Raw genomic sequence first — 27102 nt, 5'->3', positions numbered from 1 at the left:
TTTTTACTAATCATGTCATAGATAAAAGAGGCTGTAGTTCCTTTGTGTGGCGTGCCAGCTTTGTGGAATTACCCCCCAGCACCCCTCTTTGTGCAGGTCTGTTTAGGAGGTGTTGTGCAGCTGTGTTGTGTCTCGACGTGTTTAATTTGTCCTGTTCTTGTTCCTGTTATCTTCAAGAATAGGCCCCAATAACTGTCTTACCTTCAAACCCCTTTCTTCTTCACAAAAGCACCAACCTTCAGCAATGTCTGCATATTCCAGAAGCTGTATTGACACTGACCTCATTTATTCTCAGTAAAATGTTTAGCAAGACGAAAAAAAATGTTAGCGAGACGTTTTGGCTTACAATGGAATAAAACTGCTATCTCGGTCTGGGGTGAGCCTGGCTGTTGCACACCGGGTGACGAACCCGGTTGGAGGGACAGCACGGGGGGGTCGGCAGAAGCTGCTCGCTCCTGGCACGGAGTCACCGAGCAGCGGAGGGGGGAACAGCGGTTTCGGGGGCCGCGTGGCGTCACGTCACTCGTGTCACGGCGGCCCCGGGGAGCGCGATCGAAGCGTTTCCCGAAGCCCCCAGTGGGTGGGGCGGTGGCGGAGAGCGTCGCGTCTGATTGGTCGTTTTCTGCGCATGATGCAAATGAGGGGGCGTGTCCCGCCGATCGTGCCCGCGCCGCCGTCCCGTGGGGCGCGGGGCCGCCCCGGGGGTCCCGGGTGGCGGTTCCGCGGGGCGGGGGCCGGGCGGGGGCACGGGGGGGTGTTGGCGGCTGGCGCGGGTGGGCGAGGCGGGGTGTCCGTGTGTTAGGGGTGGGTGCGCGGCGGTGGGGCGGCGGTGTGTGGGGGTGTTGTGTCAGGACTATACTTTCAGGGATCATTTCTGTAGTCGTTGACTAGAGGAGAGTGATCGTCCTTGTCCGGCGTCACAAGCCACGAGGAGGAGCGAGGCGCTGTCTCCTGAGCGCGAGGCGGGCGGGCGGCGCTGCGTGTGCAGGAGCCGCCCGTCATCGATGACCGTTCGCGGTTCCCCTGTTGGGTTCCGTGAGGGAGAGAGCGCGGGCTGAGTGGTTTGTGGCCCTTTTTTTTTAATGAGGTTCTAAAAACAGATGAACTTTATTCGTCTATGATAGGAGGTGCACAGCAGCTGTGGGTTCAGATCCAGACCCCTGATTAAAGTAACAAAATATTCACCTATTAATTACTGCTTTACAAAAATTTAGTTTTCTATTAAAGCAGTCCTCCCGTGTTATCTGTACTCATCCAGGTTAATACTTTGGCTCTGATACACATCCTTCATTTGAAAACATCACGGACTAGCAGCGCACCCTTTGTATAGAAAGTTACAAGAAAGGGTCGTTTGCTCTTTTTTTCCATTTCCATTAATATCATCATGTTTTCATATTTCCAGTATCTCAGAGGGAATTGACAGTCGGTTTCAGTGTTAATGATCTGTTGCCTTTTATTCATGGTGGGGGGGAACAAGCGCTTGCCTCATCATCTTTTGTTTTCTTGCAGGTATTTTTGTTGATGTGGTAAATTCCATGGGCCAAACCTCTCTCTTCACTGCTGCGTTACTAGATCTTGGTAAAATAGTGGAGATGCTGTTGGATTATGGCTCAGATGCTAATCAGTTAAGTATAAAAAAAATTTTTTTTTCTTAAATTGAAATTTGCATTGAATCTTTTAGTGGTTTTGGTCAATGTAATACACAATATTCACTGTATATAAATAGATGCTTAAGATGAATGTTGCTATTTTAGCCTCAGAGGTAAGTAGGTGCCTGATTTTCCTTATTTCATGGTGTTTGGCAGTGCATAAACATTCTAGGTATGCTTCTTTTTTCCCCGGAAACACAGCTGGTCGAGTGTAGTAGGGGTAGGTTGACACATTTCTGCTTTAATGTTCCTCAGTCGCTGCTATGATGGAAGCACCCCAGTCCATGCAGCTGCGTTCTCAGGCAATCAGTGGATTCTTAGCAAGTTACTGGATGAAGGAGGCGATCTGAGAGTACACGATAAAGATGGAAGAAGTCCTCAGGACTGGGCTATGTCAGCCGCAAAAGAAAGCGGTGCTCGGGTATGTGTGTGTAATACGTGTTGAATATGTGCTAGGTATGGGCTGACATCTTCATCTTAAAGTGAAGAAACTTCAGCATTCTGGGGAGAAATTCTTGGCTTTTCCGTGTTAGAACAATTATTTAACATTATTTTTCAACATCAATACTGGTATTTTGAAGTTTTCATGATTCAGATTTTTTAACTAAGGTTTTGCTGAGGTGCAGGGGCGTGTCTGTAACTTGTTAGGTCCTTCATGTATAAGTGTGCAGTGAGGAGAATGACAGGCCCTTGTTTTTGGTCCCCGATGTATGTAGCTTGTTTGCACGTATGTGCAATTCAGGAGTAAGCCTGAAGTAGTTTTCAGGTGTGTCTCAGTCTGTGCATGAACAGTGTCAGGAAATGTGTCGTTTTTGCCAGCGTGGTAGCAAAATGCAATAGCAAGAAGGCTTATTCATGACTGCAATATTGATTTAAAACTCATAATACTACTCTTTCCTGTTATTACAATGCTCCGCTTAAAAAGAAACCTGACATTACAACTTTCGGTGGGTGAATGTCTTGAAAGTTAGTCATCTAGTGTTTGAAGTAAGCTTTTGCTTACATTTTCATGTAATTGATTTTCTTCAAGTTTTTCTGTGTAACCATTTCTTGAAATGCCTATTTAAATACTACAAGTAACTAGTTATTTTCTCAGTAGTCATGATCTATTACTTTAAAATGGTTTACTTTGCAGTTCTGAAGTAATTTTGTTGTTTTTTCCCTCCCCTCCCTCTAGATGCTGGAATTTATACAGCGTTGTACATTCCACATGCAGGCTGTCGTTCAGAATTTCCCCTCTGATCTCAGGAAGGTTGGCTCATCAAAAGCGCTGGTCTGCAGTCCCTCTAGATTCCGTAGTCTTGTTCAAGGGTAAGAATATATTTGCAAGTACTGAGGGACTGAGCCACAAGGACTTTTACTTCCCTATTCTGTTATCTTAAAATTAACATGCTTTTGTTTCTTTTTGATAATAGCAGATTTAAAACTATTTTGTGTTAGGAATGATGATACTTCTTGTTTCTCTTGTGAGAGTTCCAAATAGAAACTTGATAGTTGTAAACATCTGTATATTAAGAGATACTCTTAAAATCAGCAATACTAAGTACTGGATTTTAATAGTATTAAAATGGTGGTAACATGAAGTAGTTTCTTTCTTGATCTTTTAAGGTCACTGCAAATCTTTTCGGGGTGTGTTTCCAACCGTTTCAAGAGCTTTTATCTCAAATACAGGTTAGGAAAAACACATACCTGTGAACAAAAAGCAATGCAGGATGCCTGTATATATTTATATTTTTTTTTATTTGCTGTCTTGCTTTAAACAAATACATATCATAACAGTGTATCTAAAAAGTTTTAATGAGTTACACAATAACTTGGAATTTCAGCATCCGCATTACACTTTTTGTGTGGGACCTTGTCAAATGCAACATTTGAAATACATGGCTGTTGCAAAATTTCTGCATTTTTCTCTTTTGTATTTTACTCAAAGCCTTGGCATATTAGTTACTCATTGCTTATGTTTTTGATACTTAGAAATGTTGACAGTCCTCTGGGTAGATTTCTAAAAGGTGGAGCTAATGCAGCCAAGAACATTTACAGCTTTGGTTTTGGGAAGGTAAGATGCTGTGCATAATAGTTTTCTAATGGTATTAGTAGTTTTTCAGTGTTGCATATTTTTCACAGTAATCGCCCCACCTGTGGTATTTTTGATTTTTAGTGCGTTCTTATCTCTACTGAAATGGTGGGAAAAAAACATGGAGGGGGCAAATATTCAGGCCTTTAGTCATCAGCAGGCCCTATCAGAGGAAGCTGGTTTGGAACAGGCCAAAGAAACTCCTGTTAAACGTCACCCGTGGGAGTTTTTAATGACTGTTTCTGCTTTTCGCCCTTTCAGCTTCACTAACAAGTGAAGCTTTTGCCTCAGACATCTTAGTGTTTCATTTTGATGCTTTGGCTGATGCTCCCACTGCAGTGATTGCACTCAGGTTTTTCTTGCAGCAGATGTGACAGATCTTGGGAACTCTTGCATGTTCCTTTTGGTTATGCCCTGGTGGTGTGTCAGTTTTATCTTGCAGGCAGCGGACATCTAGGGTACCTGGCATCTCTCCCTATTATTGGGGAAAAAGACGTGGTCCAGGCAGATGATGAGCCAACATTTTCTTACCATGTTGGACCGTACATGATCATGACAAAGTAAGTGGAATCAAAGGGATTTTAGCCCCTCTCATGTGTATCTGTTACTATTAAGCTGCAAGTTGTTGTACCAGATACTTCGTTTGGATAGTTTTCCTTGTCTATTCTGTGTTCATCCACTGCTTTCTGCTTGCAACTTGTTTTCTGCAGTCCACTGACTAATATCTTTTTCAGGCTCCCTTAACACCTGTAGGTTGTTCTTGTCCTTTCCACCCAATTAGGGTTCTTCATCGATAGTGATGCTTCAGTACTGATTCCTTTTGTGGTGGGAAATACATTGGTGGGGTTGCACAGATTTAGTCCTTGTAATTGTAGGGACAGACCTCAGGCCTCTGGATATGCGTGTCTGCAGCCACTTCCTCAAACCTCTGGTGAAATGAGAGTTGCAAGGGCAGATGGAGCTTTTTTTTTTTTTTTTTTTTCCTTTTGTATTGTGTACCAAGTAGTTCTGCCTCAGAGGCATCCAGAAAATTGACAAATGGGTGATTTAATCTTCCCAAAGCTCTGGCTTGTATCACGGTGGGCTGGCCTGTAGGGAAAGGAATTTTAGAGTGTCCTCGTTCTTTACCTTGGGTCACGAAAGGGTGGTGTCTTTGGACAGCAAACCCGTCCTGCTACATCCAGTCTTTAACAGGAGGAGAATTTATTGTCAATTTGAAAGAGCCAGGATCATCAAAGTAATGTTACTAACAGCAGGAGACAGCACCAGAGCATTTCAGAATTACAAAATTATTTGAGGTAATCCCATAACTGGAAAAAAAACCTGCAGAAAGCATCTCATAGAAATTCCTCTTCTCCTTGTAGCTTAATGTGGGGAAGCAGCAGAGTTACAGTGAAGGAACTCAGCTTTGAGCCCCATCAGAACTGTAGTAAACTACGCTTAGCCGATCTTCTCATTGCAGAGCAGGAACATAGTAGGTAAGAAAGGATGTGCAGTAGCCACAAGTGCTCCAGGGGTTTGGGTGTCTCCAGTGCTGTGAGGAGTGGGATTAACCTCGGGACGCGTGTTAGGCTGTGGGTGCATTTTACAAATGAGAAATACAGATCTCTCTCTTCTCCTGTCTCTTCCCACTTCATGTGCTCCCCCTTGGATAATACAGAAGAAGATGATACTCTCTTGTATGTCTGGATGAATGCTTCAGTGCACGTTTTTTGGGTGGCTTATTTATAGATTTTCCTAGTTGTGACAGTAAGCATGTTTCCTAAATGCCTCCTAACCTACAGTTCTTTTAAAATTTGGGGTATTTTAATGAAAAGTTAGAAGCGTTCACATTTTATTGATAAAAACATCTAGAAGGGCAGGACTTTTAGTCTCAGATTTGCCTTACAATTTTTTTTTCCTCTCCCTTTGCAGTGAACTCCGTCATCCTCATTTGCTACAGCTGATGTCTGTTTGCCTGTCTAGTGACTTGGAGAAAACCCGTTTAGTATATGAAAGGGTTAACTTTGGTTCTCTGTACAGCATTCTTCATGAAAGGGTAATTGAAATACTTGTTTTTAAAATAGGAATTAATTGAGAGGAAGAAGTTTAGTCACTTTACTCAAAGAACAAGAAGGCAAAATCATCAGTCTGCGTATCCAGGTTTCCGTGTCATTGCGCAGTATCAGATACTCCATGTGAGCTGGTGAAGTCTGTAACTGACAAATCTTCAGTTAATGTTTAGGTGCAATTGCATTGATTCTCTTGTGTGGTGTCAGTCTTAAAGTGGCTGCCGTTAAACGCAGTTGAAGTTTTAATCTTCTGCATGTGGTTGTATACTGCAGATGTGGTGAGACCAGCTTTTGCCCTTGAATATTTGCATGTAGTACATTACAAACTGCCTGTGTATAAAGCGAAGGTTAGAATTCAGTTGTGTTTTTTTTTTTTTCCCCAACTCATCTGTGTTTTATTTTTGTTGTTCAATATTTTCGTCTTCCTTTTTTGTAGTTAAGTTGTTATTTTATTTCTTTAACTGAATGCAGACATCTAAGTTACTGGAGAAATTGCAGTCAAAGGCAAGAAATTTGAAGAGTTCATTCTGCTTCAGAGTGCATGTTGGCACAGTCAATATCTTTTTTTTTTCTTAATTACTTTTTAAGGTATTATTAGTTGGTTTGGTCTTGAGAACGAATGTTACTTAGCAAGTGCAATTCGTCTGACTTTTACTACAGTATGTTTCATGTTTGCTTTCTTTGCCTTCTTCTGTACAATAACAGTTTTCCTCTTCGTCAAGCTGTAAAGACCTGCAGTGCAAATTTGGTACTTCTGTTTTCTTCCAGCGTACAGAATTCCCAGTACTGCACACGGAGACGATTTTACATGTGCTGCTTCAAATTAATGACGCTTTGCGTTTTCTACACTCCCGTGGATTTATCCACCGTTCAGTTACCTCCTATGCTGTTCAAATCGTTTCTTCTGGTGAGGCAAAGCTGTGCAACTTGGAATACATGATAGAGAGGTAAAGAACTTCCTCACTGTTTCTGTGAAAGGGACAAACACAATTCAAGTCAAATTTAGTGCTAAATTCTGCTGAAGTGCCCCTCTTGGTGACTAGGGACTCCTGCCTCTGAGTCGGGCAGCAGAGTTACAGCAGTGAAGAACTCCACATTCTTGCTGCTCAGGTACATTAACTTTGCCACAGGCAGTATGGCAAGTTTCAGGTGGACTTAGTTTCTATGTTGTATCTGAAAACAGAAACTAGTAAGAGAAGTGGCTCTGTACTGAAGTATAAAAATACCATCACAGAGAAATAGAGCCCAGTCTTACAGAACAGAGATGAAATTCCTCTTTGAGTCACTAATTCTGAAACAATTTAAGTCTCCTCTTGTTATACTGAACTTGTGCTTATGGAGGCTTACCGAAATTGGTTGAAGATTCCACACCTCAGTGAACTGGTAGTAATTAAGTGCCACCCGTGAGAAAAAGAGTATTCTTTTTATGAGGCACACCATTCATTTAATCTAGGTAAATTATTATAGACATTTTTTACTTCTTTCCTGTAGCGCAGTCTGGTTAGAAAGGAAATGGCTGGTTAGACTGTAAAGAAAGAGAGTAAAATTGATAATAAAACAAAAATTTGCTGATGGTAATGTCCTGAAAGGAGCAAAGATACTTCCTAACCTCCTTGCACACTCAGTTTGTTAATAAATCTTGGCGATTTCTTGGCTATTTCAGATACAGCTTACTGTGAAATGAATGACAAAAAAAGTATAATTACTGTGAGGAGGAAGCTATCTTCTAGACGTATGTATACGTTGCAAAATAAATGTTGACAGGCTAGGTGACAGCTTCTTGTATTTTGTCTGCACTCAGAGAACGCTGGCCAGAGCTAAAGGATTGTTTGTAAAATTCCTATCGGGAATTTTCCAACTTTCTCTGATTTATTTTTTAGTGTAAATTTGTTAAAGGAGGTGTAACATCTTTGCTGTAATGTGCCGAAATACATTTATTGGTGTGAAAATATTACACATTTTTATTTGCAGGTATACTTTGGACCTTTTAGGTATTTAAACTAAAAGCATATAGAACAAACTCAGGTGTTTAATTCCAAAAGATGCACCTTCTAGTTGAGTGTGCTGTATGTCCCGTTTTACAACTTCTTTCCCTTTATACAGCAAAGATGGTGGAGAACACAGTGATCTGACACGTCTTCCTGTCCCAGTGCAGCTGTATAAGTGGTGCTCTCCTGAAGTAATCCTCGAAAAAGTTGTCACGGTCAAATCGGATATCTATAGCTTCTGTACAGTCATGCAGGAGGCCTTGACAGGTATATCTATAGGTTTAGGCTTTTGTCACTGGGGTAACCCACTGGATATTTTCAACACCGACTGTCAGCCCCCTGATGTCTGTTTAATTCCCCTGTCTGACTAGATAAAACCTTGCTGTGATGGTTGTACAGAGTTAACTGGGAAAAGGAACCCTCCAGGCAAGAAACCCAAATGTTAATGACAGTACCAACTACTGGAAACTTTTGTAAAATGTGATCAGAAAACTTAAAATTGCATAACTAAGGGGTGAGATTAATGGTTGCTGTTAGAGAGATACAAGTTTGTGTATGGTGTTTCTCTGCTGTTTATCTTTCTTCTATGAGGACAGCAAAATGTTTACTTAATTCTTTGCAATGTGCAAAACAAGCCTGTGCAGCTTTTATCTTTTTGATCACTGCAATAACTTACAGATAGTGTATTGTTATTACAGATAGTGTAATGTATGTTTTGTATTGACTTTGACTATTTTGACAGTGAAGTGGGATAAACACCCTAAAAATGAACCCCTCTATTAGCTGGTTGGTAGTGAAGAATCCAGAGCGTGGTTCACAGGGTAACTGTCCTCTAGAGATCGCCATCAGCTCCCTTTAAATCATCCACTGCTGAAATAAGATGGGGAGGAGATGCCAGACTGGACTGAGTGCTCGTTTGGTTCGTGACAGTAGTTGTAAATTAGGGAAAGTACAGTCAGTAATGCTTCAGTATCGGATTTTTTAAATCTTTTTTTATTTTTTCTTTATTTTTATTAACATCGACACGCGGCTTTTGAGATAAAGTCTGTATTTATGTCTTGCAGAGACCCCTCCCTGGAAAGGTCTTGAAGACTCAGTTATTAAGCAGCTTGTAATTTTGGGACAACGGTTAGAAGCAGATGTCAGACTTCCTATGCCCTATTATGGTATCATAAAGTCAGGGCTAGAACCTAAACAGAAGAACCGCTCCTTGAAACTTCAGGATATTCAATATATACTGAAAAATGACTTAAAGGTGAATTCCAGGATTGTAGATTTTCATGTATTTGAAACAGCGGAGTTTTGTGTCCATTCAGATTCAAGCTGTTCTGCTTAGATCTAGGTGGGAGGCAATCTAAACTTTGAGTATCCTGTTCTGATCATGGAGACAAACCACCTTAAAAGAGAAGGTAGAGACATTGAACTGTCAAATGTAGTTGTCTTTTACTCCATTTTTGTATTACAGGACTTAATGAAGTCTCAGACTGGTCATGCTGATGAAATGTCGAAAGCACAAAGATCCCCTGGTTTTGAAGATGTGAACATCTGTTTGGCATCAGCTTTTAGCTACCAGAAGAGAACACTGGAATTGCAGGGAAAAGAGATAGCTGTGGGTGGTGAGTTTCTTCTGTCAAGATGTCACGTGTCCTTCACTTAGCATGTTCTGCAGTCCGTACAGGTCTAATATAAATAATTAAAATGCAAGCACTTAGATTTTATGACATAGTTTGAAAATAGAAAGCAGTTAGCTTTAGATTCTAGCTGCCACCCTAATTGTTAATGTAATCTCAAGACTGTAAGTCTGGTTAATATTTGAAGTTCAGGCACACTGTTTTGTGCAGAGGTGTTAAGTGCTGCTCATGTAATCTCTAAAAGATGTTAACTCTTAAATGTATGAAAGCAGTGTGTGGAGAAATGGCTTAACACTTAAAATCAAATTTTCCAGACAGCTCTATTACTCCAAGACACTCTCTTTTTGCTGAGGAGAACAGTGCTTTAGTGGACCAGGAGGCATCAACCAGTCTACAGCCAGTTGCACAGGATGAGAATTGTGATGTAGCTGCTGAACCTCAAACGACCCTCAGTGTCAGTGACGTGGACGACAGCCTCTGTAGCTTTGAAGTCAATGAAATCATTGCCAGTTATCCAGAACTTCACGAAGACTTCCTGGAAGAAGGAGCTGGATTAGGTCCAACTCTAAAGGATGAAAAAAGGCAGCAAAAGGAAGACGATAAGGCTACCCTCGGAGACCTGTCTGTGTCCCCTGGAGCGCACCCTGAGGAAAAGCCAGGGTGTGAGGAAGAAACCTTTTCAGAGTCAGGTACAGAGTACACTACAGAAGAGGAGGAGAGCGTAAGTGAGGCACAGGTGAGAGGAGAGGCTGGGAGAAGAACAAGTAGTTTGTCCCCAAGTGAGCAGTACATCGGCAAATGTGTCCTTGATGTAAAGATTATACAAAGCATGTTGCAGCAGGCAGCAGATTCCCTGTGCAGAACAGAGGAGAAACTGGACAAATTAGAGGCCGCTCAAAAGCAAAAGAACCTGCTCCAGGAAGTCAGAATGAATCAGCTTTCTAAGCAGGTTTTTCAAGAAATACACTGGAACAGATCTGATGATACTTCTCAAAATACCAATAGCCCTTTTTCTGGAGCTAATAGTTCTTTATGGAAGGCTGTAGGTCCACCATCAAGGGACTACATTCCACCAGTGACAACACGTCAGGCACAAGGAGCGTTGGGTGGAGACAGTTTCCAAGCTTTTTCAAAGACGGCAAAGGAAGTGGAGGCAATTCAAAATGAAAAGTGGGAGTGCTTTCATGAGATGAGTAAGAGTAAAAATGAAAACGACCCTGATGATCTCAGCTTCAGCGAGGTAGAAAGCCTGGATGATCAAATGACCCTAGACCGTGAGGTAAAGTGTTGAGCGGGTGACTATCACTTCTGTATTCCTCAGCAGGTAAAGAGATGTAGTTATGGATGGTGTCCAAGAGGATGGGTGAATCTCTTTTAAAATATGCCTACCATATGCATTATATATAGGAATGAAAATAGTCAGCTTGGCAGTGCAATAGTATTATTTCTTCTTTCTCCTCAACACCGCCCCCCCCAGCAAAATACTAGTCCAGTGGCTCAGGAGGGAATAAAATCCTGTACTGAAATGGAGATGGGACTGTCAGGGAAAAGGGCAAGCAGAGAAAGATTTTTTGTTTGTATACTTAGTTATGGAGGCCTAAACTGTCATTAGTAAGGGCTTCTAGATCATTTTCGTTATTAAATATAAGTAGTTGACATGCTTAGCCTGAAGAGGAGGAGAGAAATTCATGTACGTATCTGCTGTAGGAATGATCGTGAGTCATTTAGGTCCACTCATTCCCCCGGGAACTACATGTTACGATAGTCTGCCTGCGTACATCTGAAACCTGCTATAAATCCAGGGCAGAGTTTTTACTAGGCTAAGGCCTGGAGTTGTCATCCTTTCTCATAAGCAGTGCTACTGAAATATAACCTAGGGAATAAAGTTTGCACGGTCCAGTTCTTAGTATATCTCAGAGACAGCTCAACTAGTAATTACCAGAATGCCCGATGTGTGCTGAATCATGGCTTGTTGGACTCATTTCAGCATTTACTCCCACGTGTATCTGTAAGATGCAAAAAAAAGTTCAACTTGCAGTGTCAGAGAGGAGGTGATTCACATTCTGCAGCAAGTGGAAGTGGAGAAGAGAGGTGGTGAGTTTTGATCGTATTCACAGAAGAGTTAATTCAAGCAGATTCATCTTGATACAGCCACTGTCAAAAGTAGACACGCTCAGGATCAAGGATGGCATTAAATGTTTTTTCAGCAAGCCAAAAGCCATCTGTCCAATTAGGACTCAACTGTGAGTCATTGTCAGCTGCCGAGCTGCCAGGGTAATTGCTGTGACAGGGCAGTTACTTCTAAGAGGGGTGTTCAGACAGATTCCAAATGCCTCTCTGATGGACGTCAGTCGTCCAAAACTGGAGCAGTGCTCGAGGAGAGCAAACTCATAAGTTACTAGTAAGGGTGGTTCTGCACAGCCTCATTCAACTCTCGCTAGAAATACTTTGGCTTTCATAGGTGTAGGACTAGGACCTATGTTAGGGGCTGTGGGAGCAGAACAGCTTTGCTAAACCCAGTGACAACAGAGCATATGTTACTTCATTATGTCTGCTGTGCTTTTTAATGTTGTCCTTTTGTATTTCTAAGTATGGGTGGAAAGTACATGTTAAAAGTACCTGGCAAAACTTGTGCAAATTAGTGTATCTTACTAGTTGGAAAGATGGGGAGAGGCACCTCCCTTGCTGTTTGGGTCAAATCAGTCGGGGAAACTGTTGATTGATGGCCCAGTTGGATCAGCAAGACCCTCTGGTAAAGGATGTACTTGGTTAGAATGTAAATATGCCAGCTGCTGGCATCTGCTTAGATGGTCGAGTGAGCAAACTCTGGGTTGGAATTGGGTTGGTAGTAGGGTTGTTATCCAAGTCTGAAGTTCTGAATGTCTCCAGTTGTCCACTGATCACCTTACTGACCTGAATAAAATGCATCTACATAGCATTCACTGGCTGCTAGTGTTTATGTAGATACATCATCTGAAGGCAGTTGACAGCTTTTGAAATCTAGATTTTAATGTACAGCTTGCCTGGTTAATCTGTAACAGACCTAAATAACTGTCTGTGCTTTCTAAGCTTGTGACGGCTCAATCTGCTAGTTCTGTTGGGTTCTTAGAACGTGTGTGCTCTCAGCCTTTTAATTAACAGTAAACCAACTTCTAGTCTTTTACTGACTGGGGAGAGTACTCAACACGATACACTTGTGCATTAACAGAGTTTGATGCATTTCATAATGATTTATTATAGGAGCTATTTGAAATCAAGATCTGAAATTTACGGTACAAAAATAAGTGAGGAGAGAAGGATGATGCAATCAGAATGGAGGAGTAAGTAAATCAGTGTTAACTCGGCATTAATGTTAGCAGGTCTTACTGCAGTGCAGTGCATTAAAACTTAAGACATTTTGTTACGAAAGGTCTGTGTGCCTTAATTGCTGAAGCTCTATTAGGCTCTTCTTGGATGAAAACCAGATGAGTGGGATCCTGTGTCTTGCACGTTCAGGGCATAAAGTAATCACAACCCCATTAAGATGGTTTGATTATAAAGCTCAAGGAATTTCTAGCCCTGTTTGGGGGGATGTAAGGGAGGGACAGCCTATGGATTTAGTTAGGGTAGTGTAGCAGTGACCAGTGGGTGGCAGTACAGGCATGAATACTAGAGAATGCAAACTAACAAAAATTGTTCTTGTAAAGACTTGTCCATATCAATTTATGCAGGTTTTAAGCTTTCCTTAAAATGGAAGTGTTTAGCTCTTTTCATGATAAAGGGGTTTACAGGCTATAACTTTAGCATTTGCAAGTCTGCAGACACAATGAAACCCAGGGAATGCTTTGAAGGTCCAGATTCTATTGTGTGAACTGGCAATTTTGTTCTTTTTGTGTAGCTGAAGTAAAGCAAATGGCCAGAAAAGTGGCCTCGGGACAACTAGAACTCTGCTCTCCATATCCAGCCAGTGAATGCACATCTGAAAGTGAAGCCGAGAGTGTAAAGGAAGCCTTTCAACATGTCACTGTTCGAGTGCAAAAAAGTCAAGACCAACAAAGATACAAGTGGCAGACAGGTGATAATGTTGAGTCTTGGGATGTGAGCAGCGAGGATAGATCTAAATTTGAGGAGAGTGATGTGGAGTCTGCATTCACAAGTTCTGGAGGTAAGTGGAAAAACAAAAAATAATTTCTTCTCTGTTTGTCTCAGTCCATTCCCAGCAGATTTCAGCTTCTGTGATTTTGTTACAATAATTGTCAATTTTATCTTCCAGAGTCTTGCCCCCAAAGCAGGCCAATCACTCAGTCACTGGTGAACATAAATAATAGGCTAAGATAAGTGTTCCATGTTAATAGGTGGAGGTAACACCTGTGAGCTTGGAGACCCTTTGTCATCATTGATTACCATGTATCAGCATGGGAGACCCAAAGCTTTCAGTGCCACAAGTCTGCTTTCACACTTTATTGCTTTCAGTTGGGCTACAGAGATGCTTATTCTGTACCAGCATAGTGGGTAGTGCTTTTGCAGTAGTTACAGATAAAGGAACAAGGAAAGCCTTACGTGCCTAGATTACCAATGTGAGCATTTAAGTGTCGTCATTTCTTCATGTTCCTGACAGACAATGTAGTTTTTCTGTCTACTCTCATTGCTATTCCGTCAGTGGTTCAGATCACTCACTTCATATTACTTTTTGCCTAATAATTTTGTTCCATTCTGACATCCTAGGGAGAAGTTGCCAGTCACCATCACAAGATGAACAAGCAGAGTCTGGAATAGCCTTTCATAAGAAGCCAGCCCCTCCTCAACAAGTTGCAGATCTCTCTAGAGTATGTATGGTAATCCAAGAGATCTGGTTGCAGCTGGTTATCTGTAAAATGGTTTAGCCTGGTCTCTCCGTGTTGCACACTGAACTACCACAACAGCTGATCTCAGTCGTGATCTGACTAACAAATCCTCCATTCTCCCCTTTTGTTTTTGTTTGGTTCTGTAAACCATCATGGTGATGTAAGGAACAGGAGGTAGGTTGAAACACAGAGTGATCAAATATCATTTCAATTTGATGCACTATTAACATTATTGACTCAAATATATATTCTGTAATAGAGAGTGGAGAAAGCATCTCAAGTGATGATGTCTTTCACAGGGGCATTCAAGGAAATTACATTGTTCCTTTAATTCATCTCCTGATGTGTCTGAAGAATTCTTGTCTCCTGATCCTGGTTATTTGCTTCCTCCTACTAAGGGAAGTTCAGAACTAGAGCTAAAAATAAAAGAAAAGACAGGAATGAAGTCTGCGTCAAGAACTTGGGACGTAAGTTATACCACATTTGGTTTTATTACGCTCCCATTTGATTTGAAGAAGAGTTCTAGAAAATGGGAGAATGACATTTTTTATTCTTTTCATTTGAAATAATATCTACAAATAAAGATTTGTGTAAAAGCAAGAAAACTCTAACCCTGTTCCTTTAAAACACACCCCCTGCCTGAAAAAAAACCAAACACAACACCAAAACCCCCCCAAAATCCCCAAACAATTCAAATGCCACAAACACCCAGACTCCCAAAACACCAGGGGCATGTTTTCTTAATTTGTTTACTAGGCAATTACATAATCTGTGGCTGAGAAAAGTTTTAGGCAGTTGATCATATCAGCCTTTCCTTCACAGCTCTATCCATTATAGTACTCAGTAGTCTTAAAACAATCTTCATTAATTTCTTGAAGATTCGAAACTCTTGTATGGACTGTTAAATCCAGTCCATGCTGTTTGCTGATAAGCTCTTGAAAAGTCTCCATTCTGATTATTGTGAACATCATCCTGTGAGAGTTGTCCTACCTTTCACAGCTTGCCTGTGAGAAATTGAATTCACTTCCCTTTTTTTCCCCCCGCTTCAGACCTCAGAGGCTGAGAGCAAATTAGAAGATCCTTGTGGAGGACTTTTACAGAAACAGTTACCTGAAGATGCAGTATTGGGTATTCAGGTTTCAGGTAAATGTGCTGGTTTTTTTTGAAGGTACTTTTGTGTCAGGGAGACGGAGTCTTGTTGCCCTTACATTATTGTCAGCAGCGCTCCTGTCAGAAGGCTGGAGCTTGAGTCTTCAGGGTCACTTGGTCTCATTCCTCATTATTTTAGTGAGAGGTCAGGACACCTGGGATGTTGGAAGACAAGGTTTGGGCATTGCAGTCACTGGAATGTTGTTGAGTGCAATGATTGTGTACTTGCTGTGTTTCAGTTAAAAAACAAAACTTCCTTGCAACCATTTTGTTTTTACCCTGGGGCCAAGTTTAATCTTTTTAGGCAGCTTGCTGTGGTGCTGGAAACTGAACGAGAGTTGTATTTACACATTAATATCCTTACTGCTAGAAGGATCTTGAGCTTAAAAACTGTAAGAGCTGACATTGTGTATGTGCAGAATAATGGAAGGATCATCGTCGTTTCTCTAGTCTGTTGCCTCTCAGCTCAAATTTGTAAATGTTGTGATATTCCCCAGTGCTTCAGTGGTTGACTGTCTGGCAGCTGCGGTATGGTTATGAAAATGCATCTTTAAAACACATTTGTCTCTTGACAACAACAAAGGTCACAAGAACTAAAAAATTTAATAAAGTTGCAATTTCCTGTTCAATGAGTTGTGTCGCTTTCTTTTGTACTTGCAAAACCCAATAACAGGGAACATTTGTTATTTGTATTCAGGAGGAAAAATACTACTCTGCAGCACAGCGGCACAGAACTCTGGCAGTAACACGCTAGGAGTGAATCAACTCAGCTATATGCCTGTAGCCAGGTAGAGAGACTTATTTTCGTTACTTTAAGCATAAATTAGGTTATAAAGTGTGCTCTCTTTATTAATTCTGCTTATATATCTAATATTCAAATAAGATGCCAGTGGTGTTTTTTAATGATTATCTACATACCATAGTTCCTTGCCAAGAAAATACTAAAAGGACTTTCACAGCTCTCATGGGGCTTTGTCTTTCACAGTGCTCAGGTTTTGTTTTGGTTTTTTTTTGCTTAATGAGGGAGCTAAAATAGGAAAAATAAGTCATGTATATATTACAGTTCCTTTTACACTGATAAACTACAGCCTTAAACAGAGCAAAGATAATTCAAATTAAGGCTTCAGTCATCTGTTTTAATTTTGTTGTGCTTTGGTTTTGGAGCTCAAGTGGCATGAAGATCATGCCTTTTCCCCTCCTGTGGGAACAATCCGATGCAAGTACACTCACTGTATCTTGCCTGCAAATAACATTAGCCCATGCTTGGAGACTTGCAGTCTCAGCTGTCAAACGTGAGGTATTGATCCAGTATTTTTGTAAATTTTATATTCTACTCGTATGCAGAGATGTTGGCCAGAACCCCCACCTCATGCTGCAAGGACTACTTTGGTTTAAAGAGAAACAGTCCTCACCCTGAAGGTCTTGCAGCAGTGGCTTTCAGGCCTCCTCGTAGCTCAGCTTCCTGTGTGTTCCTCCAGAGTTAGCTGCTGCTCACTTCCTCCAAGTGTAGGAGTGAGAGCTGCTTTTACTGTCTTGTCAGTGTTGTACTCTCTCCTCTCCACTGGAGGAACTGAGTTAGCAGTGTCAAAGGCAGGCAGCAAGTGTGTAAATACTTGGCCCGTGATGTAGAAGGGGATGGGTTTGGGTGCTCCCTTCACCTAGGAATTGAGCTTTTGCCAGCAGGACAGAGAGGACTGTTGCTCTCTGACCATCTGACTAATTCCCCTTGAATGTCTCTTTGACCTTGACTGGTGGTGTTAAGAGTTTGAGAGAATAGCTCACAATGCAGACCAATCAAAGGATGATAAAGCAATGTAGTGATGTATATTTGTAGATTTTTATTTAGCTTCCAGTTTTATTTTGAAACTGTCAGTTAGAAGTTTTCTCCTTACCAGATACAAATCCATAATGTGCTTAAAATGGCATTTTTCTCCTAGCACTCTCCATCTTCTAAGATTCTAAGCAAAAATTATTTATGAGCTGCAGTCTACCTCAGAGAGAAGGTAGTCCTTTAAACTTTTTGAGGGAGAAGAAACTAAATACATTTATTTTCATAATTCTCTAAGAGGATCGATGTATATCACTTTTCTTCCCTCATTCCAGTGTTGAAGCAGCACAAGAAGTGATACCCTGGGAGCCACAGGAAGAGTGCAAAGAAAAAGATGTGTAAGAGCCACCGACCGTTTTATATCAAAACTTCAGCAAGTTGGTCATTATCATTGTAAAAGTTTTCTGGTGATGCAAAACAGGAAGATGAGACAGACCAAAGCTGAGGAAGAGAAAACTATCTGAAGTATTGAAAGAATATTTTCTCGTGATAAATTGGGAAATTGGTATAAAAGAGCTATCGCATACAGTTGTCCTTACCTTGAAATGTTTTCATATTCAGAAGTAATTAATTTAGTGTTAATCTGGGTGTACTTCTTCACGTTAAAGTGTTAGGATCCCTCATTTCTTCTGTCCATATTACACAGAAGAAATAAAATTCCTTTAAAGAGCAAATTGTTAGTATGTAGGTAAGTACATTTTATTACAAAAATAGTATTGTGATTGAGATTCTCAGGAAAAATTTGCAGAATAGGTTTGTGACTTTACTAGTAAAGTTATTTTCTTGTTACAGATAATGGAAATTTGCATAGAAATTACTGATTTGGTAACAGTAGACATCTGTTCATTTCATGGTCTTCTGAGGACAGTGTAACCCAGGGTATAACTGCAGAAGATGTTGGTTTGCTTAATATAATCCCAGTCCTGCAGCCATTTAAGAATTTCTGTAACTGGTGTGGACATTGCTGCCTGTGCAGATCTTTAGCAGTTTCAGTTTATCTGAGTAATTCTTTTAGAGACTCATAAGACCTACATTTAGTCTTAATGGATTGTTAATTTTTGTTAAACCTTGAGGTCTTCCCTTGGCTTTGGAGAGAGTTTTTACCTAGTGGTTCACGTTTGAAGTTCTTGCCCTTTCTGGAGGCAGTTTCCTGAGGTTGCTTTTGTAGGAGAATTATTAAAATTAAGAAATCCTGTAAGGAAAGGGAAACCAGATAACTAACCTTTTCTGCCTCTGCAAGATTATTGAAGATGGTGATCTTTAGCCTTCCAAGAATTCTGTGGGAAGTTTTCAAAGGGAATGTCTCTCTTCCTTCTGGAAAACTAGATAAGACTGAACAAAATTAAAACTTAACCTGAAAATAGCAGAATTTAGTGATTCACAAGTGTAAGAAGTGGCTATTCTAACTGTCAGAACATCTTTCAATACTTCAGATCAGTGACAGATATTCAGGATTTGTCGAGTATCCCCTGTGAGCAAGAGAACTACTGCAGGGATATAGATTGTAAAACGCCCCGAGCGAGTCACGTGCCAGCGAGCTTCAGCACTCCACTCAGCTCAGGTAACTGCAGGGAGGGAAGATGGAAGGACCAGTGAATTACTGATAACCTTTCTGTGCAGGGAGTCAGACCCTTCTGCCAAGACTTGCTAATGTAAAAGTCATTGATGGGAATCATGGAAACTCCATTCGCGTAGTACCGATGCAGAAATGTCAGACTTGGAATAAGTCAAGCCTAGAAATGTACCTGTTGTTTGCAATCTCATTGTTTTGGTCTGAATAGTTACAACTTTGTAATTAGAGCCTTCTTGGTCTGAAGAAATCTCTCACGTAGAACTAAAGGAGAATTTATGGGGACACAGCTGAAAAAGCCACTATCTGAAAGGTCTCTCAAAGAGATTTATGTGGTAGTTAATGGTGGCCTTCATAAATCAGAAATTGTTTTAGACATTTAAAATTGGAGTGATACATACAGATTTTTGTATTTTAAAGCCAATGTAATAAGCACTTACTTGTTTTAAGTGTTGATAAAGTGAGCTCAATGTTTGTTGAACTTAAGTGTTGTTTAAGAGCAACGAACTATCATTTGCTTTGTACCTTCATTAATTTGGTGTAACACAGTAGTTGAAATTTCTCACTTGGCAGAGTTTTGCATAGATAATGTCTGAGGTGGAACTCCTAGGTAATCAGTTTGCACTTCTGTTTAGAGATCAGCTATGGACAATAATTTCTTAGTTTCCTGTGCCTGTTCAAGTACAAGAAACTTCTCTCTGCTTCTGTGGAAATGTATCCAAGATACAAAAAATCCAAAAATAATTTCCCAGCTTTGCTCTTTGTCTTTTTCTTTTCTTTTTGTTTTAATTCTAGAAGAAAAAATTCCAATAGCCTTTGAGAAATACAGGCGCTGCCATGAAGTAGCTTCAGATTCTTCCTTCTGCAGTTCTGAAGAGATCTCCTCTTCAGTGTCCGGGACGTTCACTACAGTCTGTGAAGGGGGAAGGAGCGCTGAAATTCCCCCAGTTGCTTCAGGAGTTTGCCCACCTGAATTAAATGAGCCTGTAAGTCTAGAAAATTTACCTTATATCAGCCATTTTAAATTTTTTTTAAAAATACTTTTCCTTAAAAGAAAGCAAGATGAGAAGCACAGACATACTTCTAGTTTTTGTGAGTATTTTGGAATCTGTTGACATTGACAAAAATTCTGGCTGATTTCAAAGCAGAGTGTGCCAGTGATTATACAAAGAGTTGGCTTCCCCTTGCACCTAATGGTATGTAAATGTTGGCCACCATCAAAGTGGCCTTGCCTGCCCTCCACCCCTTCCCTGGCTGTAAAGAATTGCCATTTCCCAGCACTGGATCTGGTAATCTTGGAACACCGAAGTGGTAAATATCTGCAAAATGATTGGGTAGAAAAGGTGTGTTTTTGTTGGGAGATTGGGGGTTGATCAGTTGGTCTGGTGAGGCAACAGCAGGCTGCTTCGCTGAACCGCTCTGAATTCACAAGGGATTTGTGAATTGGGCTTTTGACTATGTGTAAGTGGGGAAGAAACTTCAGTGAAAATAAATCCAAGGGCATGTGTGTTAAAGTATGTAAGTTTTCATGTGAAATTGAAGAGTTCTCAAAACTCCGTGGGGAAGGTAAATGAGTACATAAATGAGTCGTTCTCTGAGGAAGAAGACTGAGGTGGAAGCCTCCATCTAGTAGTTTGGAAGCAAGTGAATGTTCAGAAAGCCTTTGTATTAGGGGATTAAGTTTGTCCTTTTTATGCACAGACGTGGCACAATGTTATCAACTTTGTTGTATCAAAAAATCCTCTTTGGAGTTCACAGTTTCCAAGGTCACTGTGGTGATTTGCAGTAATCTTTTTGGAACTGAAGGTGTTGTGGAGCCACAGCATTATCTTAACTGTCTTTTTAGAGAGTTATATATAAAATAGTTGCCTTTATGCCTTTCTTATTGTTATTCATTGATGGAGTTGTCATTTAAAGATGAAATTAGAGTTTGTTCAACCAGAACAGCAGTGACTACATTCGTTGTCGTCGGGTTAGGTCTGTGTCTTTCTGCTTGTGTAGCAGACAGTTGGAATTCATTAAGCCCATTAACAGTGCAGTGCTGCCTTGCCTGGCTCAGCAGAGATACTTGATTGTGTCACTTTCTTGTCTAAAATCTTATTCTAGGATTAAGTGCATGAAGCACCCGCTTCCCTTTTGAGGACAATGAGGATTGGCTGTGATTACAAATTCCTGATTTTTGGGAGCTCCTTTTGTGAATAGGTGTGACTGACTTTTAATAAGTAAAGATTTAAAGCAGAGAATGGGAACTTAAGAGATGTTGGAACTGCCCTTTCAGAGATTTTCCTGTCCAATTGTGCATACAGAGTGTTGAAAGGGATAATTATGTAGCTGACAGTATCTTATGGCTGGCTAAAAGATGAGTGCACAGCAGCCTAGGCAAAATTTGTGACACATTTGGCTTACCTGGATGCTACCTGGTTTCATATTCTGAACTGATTGAAGAGCTTATTTTGAAATTTAATGGTCAGCTAAGGTTTTAATTAAGGTCTTGCCTCATTTTGGATTTGGTGTATTAAAGGGGAGGATTGAAGATCAGCAGTTGTTCAATTTACTTTCTTGTGTTCTGTTCTGTATGATCTTACACAGGATGGGTTGCCAGTAGTTGCTTCATCCTTGAGAAGCACCAGGAAGCCATCTGGTAGGTCTCTTAACCCAGCCCCAGTCCAGATAGAATGATCCATAAATGGAGAAACAGATTTGAAAAGAAACTTTGCAGTTTTCCTTCTCCCTCCTCCTCCTTCTCCCTCCTCCTCCTTCTCCCTCCTCCTCCTTCTCCCTCCTCCTCCTTCTCCCTCCTCCTCCTTCTCCCTCCTCCTCCTTCTCCCTCCTCCTCCTTCTCCCTCCTCCTCCTTCTCCCTCCTCCTCCTTCTCCCTCCTCCTCCTTCTCCCTCCTCTTTTTTTTTTTTTTTTACCCCCCCTCCTGGGCATCTCTTTTTACAGTATAAATAGCTTTGCACACAACTGCGTATTGCTAGTGGTAATTAGGTTATGGATTTTGTGTTTGCACCTGCAGACTAAGAACTCTGACCTCTAATCAACCTACGTTTGAAGTGTAAATATTACTGGCCTAAAATGTGCAATACAGGATTGAGAGCTGAATGTGCAAGTCTAGCTTTAAATTATTTTTCCATTATGAAATTATTTAAATATTTGATAAAATGTGAATGAGCCAGACTCGTGCAGGTTGATAAATGAAATATGTCAGCAAGATGCTGTCATAGTGTAAGCCTATATCACAGTTATTAAGGATTAATACTGCTAATTAACTAGAGTTCTTTTTTTTCTATCTCAGCACTCTCACAGGCATCTAACCACTTCAGTGATGAGCTGCCTCCACCAGCCCAAGAGCTGCTGGATGAAATTGGTAAGAGGCACTTCACCCAAAATGGTATGAGGCTTGCCAGCTGTGTTCAATCAGGATCTCTCCCAAATCATTCACTGCTAAAGTACACAAGAGCTCCCAAATTAGTTGCAGTCAGGTCAGTGATTAGGAAGTTAGGCATCCCAGTTTAATCACAGTTTAAATGGCTGGGAGTTAAGTTAGTCCTTGAAGTTTCTGCATTTCACGTGATGGTTAGTTGCTGCTGCTGACAGCAGCTAGCTTACTGAGTGCAGATACCATTTAACATTGAGATGAATTTTGTGTAGACTGAATTTTTCAACGGTGTCCCAGAGCAATGCATGTTCTCCATTAAAACAGATGCAAGCCAGGCAGCTGCATCCCTCAGGTATTTTTGCAGAGTTTAGTCTCAATGATTTACTCTTCTTTTTGTAATCACATACCTCTTCAGACAGAACACAGTGTAAAAACTCTGCATTGTTTTCACTGGTGTGTGTTACAGAAGAATTTGCTTTGGTTCAGCTATAAACTCTGTCTAAACTAACACCAGACATGGGGATCATTAAATATGTATAGGTCCTGTGCTCTGTTAGAAGTGAGGCACCCAGACGCATTCTGATCTTTTTATTTCCTCATTCACCAAAACAAGAACATGCGGAGACTGGCATCAAGTGAATAAATGATGGTCAGAGACAATTTGCAGGATTAATATGTGAACTAATTCTAGATTATGTAAAGGTTTGGATGGATAAAGTATTATGGTACTTCAGGTTGTATAGAGTCAATTTGCAAGGAGTATATAGCTCAATAAGGAAATATGCTGGTTTTAACAGAATATTTAAAGCAGCAAGATTCCACCACTCAAGGCTTTAAAGAGAAGGGATTGTCTGACTGCGGAGTGCAAATAAATGGTTAGTTGATATAGTCCTAACGTAGAGATTACAAATTACTTTTACGTTGCTGTGAAATTACTCTGAATACTTGTCACTGTATGTTCAGCTGTATAATAAACTTCAATTTTTAGCTTTTTTTAGTATTTGTGGTTCAGCAGAAATTTGAGAGGATTCTCCCTTTCATGGTAAGGTTATATGCAGGGTTTTCACAAATAGTAACCCCTCCACCAGTGTTTGCTGTCTTTCTCTGTGTATTCACTCTCTAAAGTCTGTGGGAATCTGGTGTGGAAGGCTTGTGGGTCTGAACTGTCAGAATTAATCTTGTACTTTGTTATGCCACTGTAATGTGTGCTGTGTTCAAGCACAAGTGACGAAACCCACAAAAGGATAGATGGGGGGCAGCTGATGTGAAATAGAGCCAAAGTTTCCTTTCTGGGAGGGTGGTTCAGTTGAGAAAGTGGCCAGTGCACACCGACTGCTTATGTTTCTTATTCACCATAATGAAATAAAGCCTCTGATCTCATAGGGGAAGAAAATAGCATCCACTGGGGTAATCAATATTATATTTCCTGTTCTGTTACAGAGATACCAAAGATAGCAGTAGTGAGTCTCTGTGCTTCTGAAACTGCAAATAGTAATAAGTGGGAATAATTTTTAGATGTTCAGCAAGTAATGTCAGAGGAGCAGAAAACCTAAATCTTTATAGGCTCTACATTTGTTTCCAATGAGTCAGAAAGTAAAGAGCTGGGGTTTTTTTTCAAAAAAAAAAAAAAAAGAGACAAAAAAAGAAAAAAAAAAAAAAGACAGAACATGAGTTAGTCTGTAAAAAAGCTAAATAGCATAGTCACTTGAGAATGATACTGGCACTTGTTTGTGTTATCCTACAGCTTTGTTAGATCTTTTCCCAGAGGAGAGAAGCTACTGTGACTTTATTCATAGGAGTGTCTTGGTTTTAGGTGGTAAGGAATGCAGCAGCCTGTATTGCTTGCTGTTCAGTCACTGTGGTTTTGTTGTATTTGCATAAAGTACAGCTATTTCAGACTCCATTTTTGTGACAGCCTACTGCTTCCTGCTTATCATAGCTTAGCAGAAGGTGGCTGAATATATTCACATGCTGTAGGGAACAGAACTTACTGAGATAAGTCTTGGGGGGATATCATTGGATTTTGCTAAGTAGGGTAACAAAGCTAACATCCACAGGTTTTCTTTTGATTTTTCTCCCATATCTAGGATTGTAAGGGGAAAGATTAAAGATTAATTTCCACATGCATTTTTCATTTTAGCATGAAGCAAAATGTTCAGTCCTGTGAATCTAAAAATGTGTTATAGTAAAATATTTATCTAGGTCTTGCTACTGGCCACCTTTGACTGTAGATAATGTGAATTTGCTTAACTGGTAGAAAATCAGATGACTGAGGAAAGAATAATTGAGAAGTGGACAACTGGAAGTTTCCCAAGTACAGTAAATAAAAACATATTTTAATTTCTTTATTGTCTTCCTTCATACCTTTGATATTAAAATCTGTTTTGTGAATAGGTCCTGATCAAATTAAAATGGAAAACAGAGAGTCAAAAAAGGAATCTGAGAGAAATGAGAAGATAAATCATAGTTTATGCATTACAGAGTCATTTAATCTAGCAGAGGAAACAGAAAGGTATGAAAAAAGGGACAACAAGGCGTGTTTGGCTTTGAGTTACGAAGATTTAGAGTAATGGTTCCAGTATATTTTAACAAGATTCAGTGCTTACAGTAAGCCAGCTTAAGAACCCTGATAATTATGACTGTTTTCTTTTAAAATGTGTAGTATTAAACTTGCCAGCATCCATTTTATATCTTTTATTCGACAGGGCTCACTCTACTCTTGATGATATTTTAGAAAGAATGCTCCATGCAGTTCCTGGAGATGAGGAGATCCAAGAGGAGCCTCAGGGACATGCTTTTGGGTTAGCTGATAAAATATATTTATGAACAAAGTATCAACTTGTTTATGTTCTGTGTACAGACCTGTGCAGGGCTTTTTCTGAAAAAGGGCTGTCACTGCTTAGAGAGTAGTGTGTCAGGGAACTGGCCTGGAGACATCAATCTGAACTCTCCATACTAAATTGAGAGGGAAAAGAATGTTTTGTTAATATAATTTCCTGTAGGTGGAAAGCAAATACTTCAATAGGCGTGGAAGGCAATGCATAGTCGTTCACAGAAATCAGAGATAATTTGATGGAATGGCAGATTTTTTTGAGATGGAGAAGAATGTATGTTAAGAGAACAGAATCATGAAAGCTCTTTAGAAAAGACTTTAAAGAAGAGTTTGGGAAGATGGTTATAATGTCATGGCAATATAGGAGGAAATTAAGAAAATGGCAGAAGTCATATATACATCACTTCAAGGAAAATGTTCGTAGCCCAAATCACTTTTTTCCTCTTAGAATTAAAGATCAGAGCCTAGTAACTCTGAACAACTCCACAGTAAATGCCAGTAAAAGCCATTCCTAACATATATCTTACTAAGGAACACAAGATACTCTTGTGTGTGGCATCAGGATCTTTTTTTTAATTGAATACAGAAGGCAAATACCATGATAACCAGGAGGATCTTGCCAACAGGGCAGACCGATTCCTGCAGTAGATACACTGCCATGTTCATAAACGGCTCCATCCAAAGCCCATTCACCCCTGTAGTCCGACTGCATTTATTTAACACTGCTGTGTAAGGAATCATTAGAGTCTGCCTGTGGATGTAAAGCTAAAGCACATCTGTGGTCTTGGAGGGGAGAGGCAGTTTGTTTGGGGGTTGGAGGGGGCAGGTGCCCATTATAGATCAGGGTAAAAATCAAAAGGCATCTAGTATCTCCAGAGTGCTCTGTATTCATCCTGTCTAAAAATACAAAAAATTGGGATGATGTACAAAACTCTGTCGTTCAAGGGCTGCAAGCCTGCAAGATGCAGAAGATGCTGGAAGGAAGGAGGGAGTAGAGGAAGGCGGAGCCGGGGCCGGCGGCAGAGCGCCAGGAAGTTGTGCAGGGAGTTCAGAAGGTCCTCTTGGTCTGTAAAGCTACTGGGTGCTGTGCTGGGCAGTATCACACTTACTGTATTGTTGGCACTGGATTTGTCGAGCTTGCACAGGCTAGGTTTTTTGCTTTTCTTGATTCCCCCATCTGGGTGCCATTTCTACCCTGTGCTTTTGAAGGAGAGGAGTCCGCTCTAGACTTAAACTCTTCAGAAACACCTGAAAATTACTAATTTTGGGGGGGCAGCTGAGATTGCCAACACTGTGGGCCATTTGCTGGAGTTGCGGAGTGTCTCTCTCATAGAGAGCGGTTTCGTCTACTGACTCAAAAGCACTGGAAGACTCTGATATACTGCACCTGTGTCCTGTTCCATGCTCAGCCTCTCTGGCCTGGGCACCTAAATGCTCCTGCTCTAAGGACTTTGGTTCCTGTCAGCATGGTTTGGTACGTACCTGTGAGGTGTGTGCTAATGCCATCAAATCCCTTAAACATCTCTTTTGGTCTCATCTCCCCTGGCTTTCCTTTAATAGAAACTAAAAGTAAGGAAGGAGACACAAGATAAAATAAAAGTGTTTCCTCTGTTCTGTAACTCCACGTCTCCATTAGGAACTGTCAAAGCTGACGGGTATTTTACAGCTAAAGTAAAAGGTTGCCATTTTCAACAGTTCTCAGTTAATGATGTTTCTTGTTACAGGAAGGGTACTGATATACTTGCATTAAGTTAATGTGCATTTAGTGCTATGCAAAAACTGTGAAAGAACTGGCATTTTGTCTGGAAAGAAAAAGGCAGTAGCTTTTTGTTTTCAGGGACACGTTTTGATTTTTCAGTGTGTAGCACAAGATGACCTAAAGGAGGCTGATCTTCAGTGTTGTGGGCATTTAACGCTTCTGCAGCAGTCAGCTCTGCAACACATTTTGCTCTTCACTTCGGCACTCAAAATTTGAAATGTCCCAAATCACTAGTTACTTCTGGAAACGTTGGCAATAATTTTTAAACCTAGACATCTGACGGTAACATCACTGTGCTTGTTCTTTGCACAGCATTAGCATATGTGACCCTGTTTTCTGTCAGACTTCTAGAAGAACTGAGCTGGTAG

General features: G+C 40.6%; 1 protein-coding gene and 1 non-coding gene across 2 annotated transcripts; both read left to right on the top strand.

Annotated features, from left to right (window-relative positions):
- Positions 1–321: 321 nt before the first annotated feature.
- On the top strand, positions 322–27102 carry TEX14 (testis expressed 14, intercellular bridge forming factor). Its single transcript, XM_074845034.1, has 34 exons — positions 322–376; positions 426–773; positions 892–1035; positions 1510–1624; positions 1905–2070; positions 2827–2960; positions 3624–3705; positions 4153–4283; positions 5088–5201; positions 5638–5761; positions 6543–6721; positions 7878–8029; positions 8827–9017; positions 9228–9378; positions 9708–10672; positions 11381–11487; positions 12634–12713; positions 13271–13537; positions 14098–14198; positions 14516–14683; positions 15266–15359; positions 16063–16153; positions 17469–17531; positions 18627–18754; positions 19559–19749; positions 21353–21404; positions 22059–22130; positions 22940–23017; positions 24537–24654; positions 24848–24943; positions 25921–26039; positions 26385–26449; positions 26536–26704; positions 27047–27102. The coding sequence occupies exons 1-34, from the start codon at positions 322–324 to the stop codon at positions 27100–27102; spliced, it is 5166 nt and encodes a 1721-aa protein (XP_074701135.1).
- Positions 850–1063, top strand: LOC141932362 (small nucleolar RNA U3). Its single transcript, XR_012625812.1, has one exon. It is a non-coding gene; the product is annotated as a small nucleolar RNA U3 (small nucleolar RNA).

This window comes from Strix aluco, chromosome 19 (genome assembly GCF_031877795.1).
Source record: "Strix aluco isolate bStrAlu1 chromosome 19, bStrAlu1.hap1, whole genome shotgun sequence".
In the NCBI taxonomy this organism is placed as follows: Eukaryota; Metazoa; Chordata; class Aves; order Strigiformes; family Strigidae; genus Strix; species Strix aluco.
The sequence above is the reverse complement of the archived record's forward strand: the minus strand, read 5'-3'. Positions and strand labels throughout refer to the sequence as shown.

Bases quoted from the DNA above. Each gene is read 5' to 3' on its own strand.
- TEX14 (XM_074845034.1), top strand. From the start codon at position 322: ATGTTAGCGAGACGTTTTGGCTTACAATGGAATAAAACTGCTATCTCG. The intron at 6,722-7,877 runs GTAAAGAACTTC...CCCTTTATACAG, and splicing joins TTGGAATACATGATAGAGAG to CAAAGATGGTGGAGAACACA. The intron at 11,488-12,633 runs GTGAGTTTTGAT...GATTTATTATAG, and splicing joins GGAAGTGGAGAAGAGAGGTG to GAGCTATTTGAAATCAAGAT.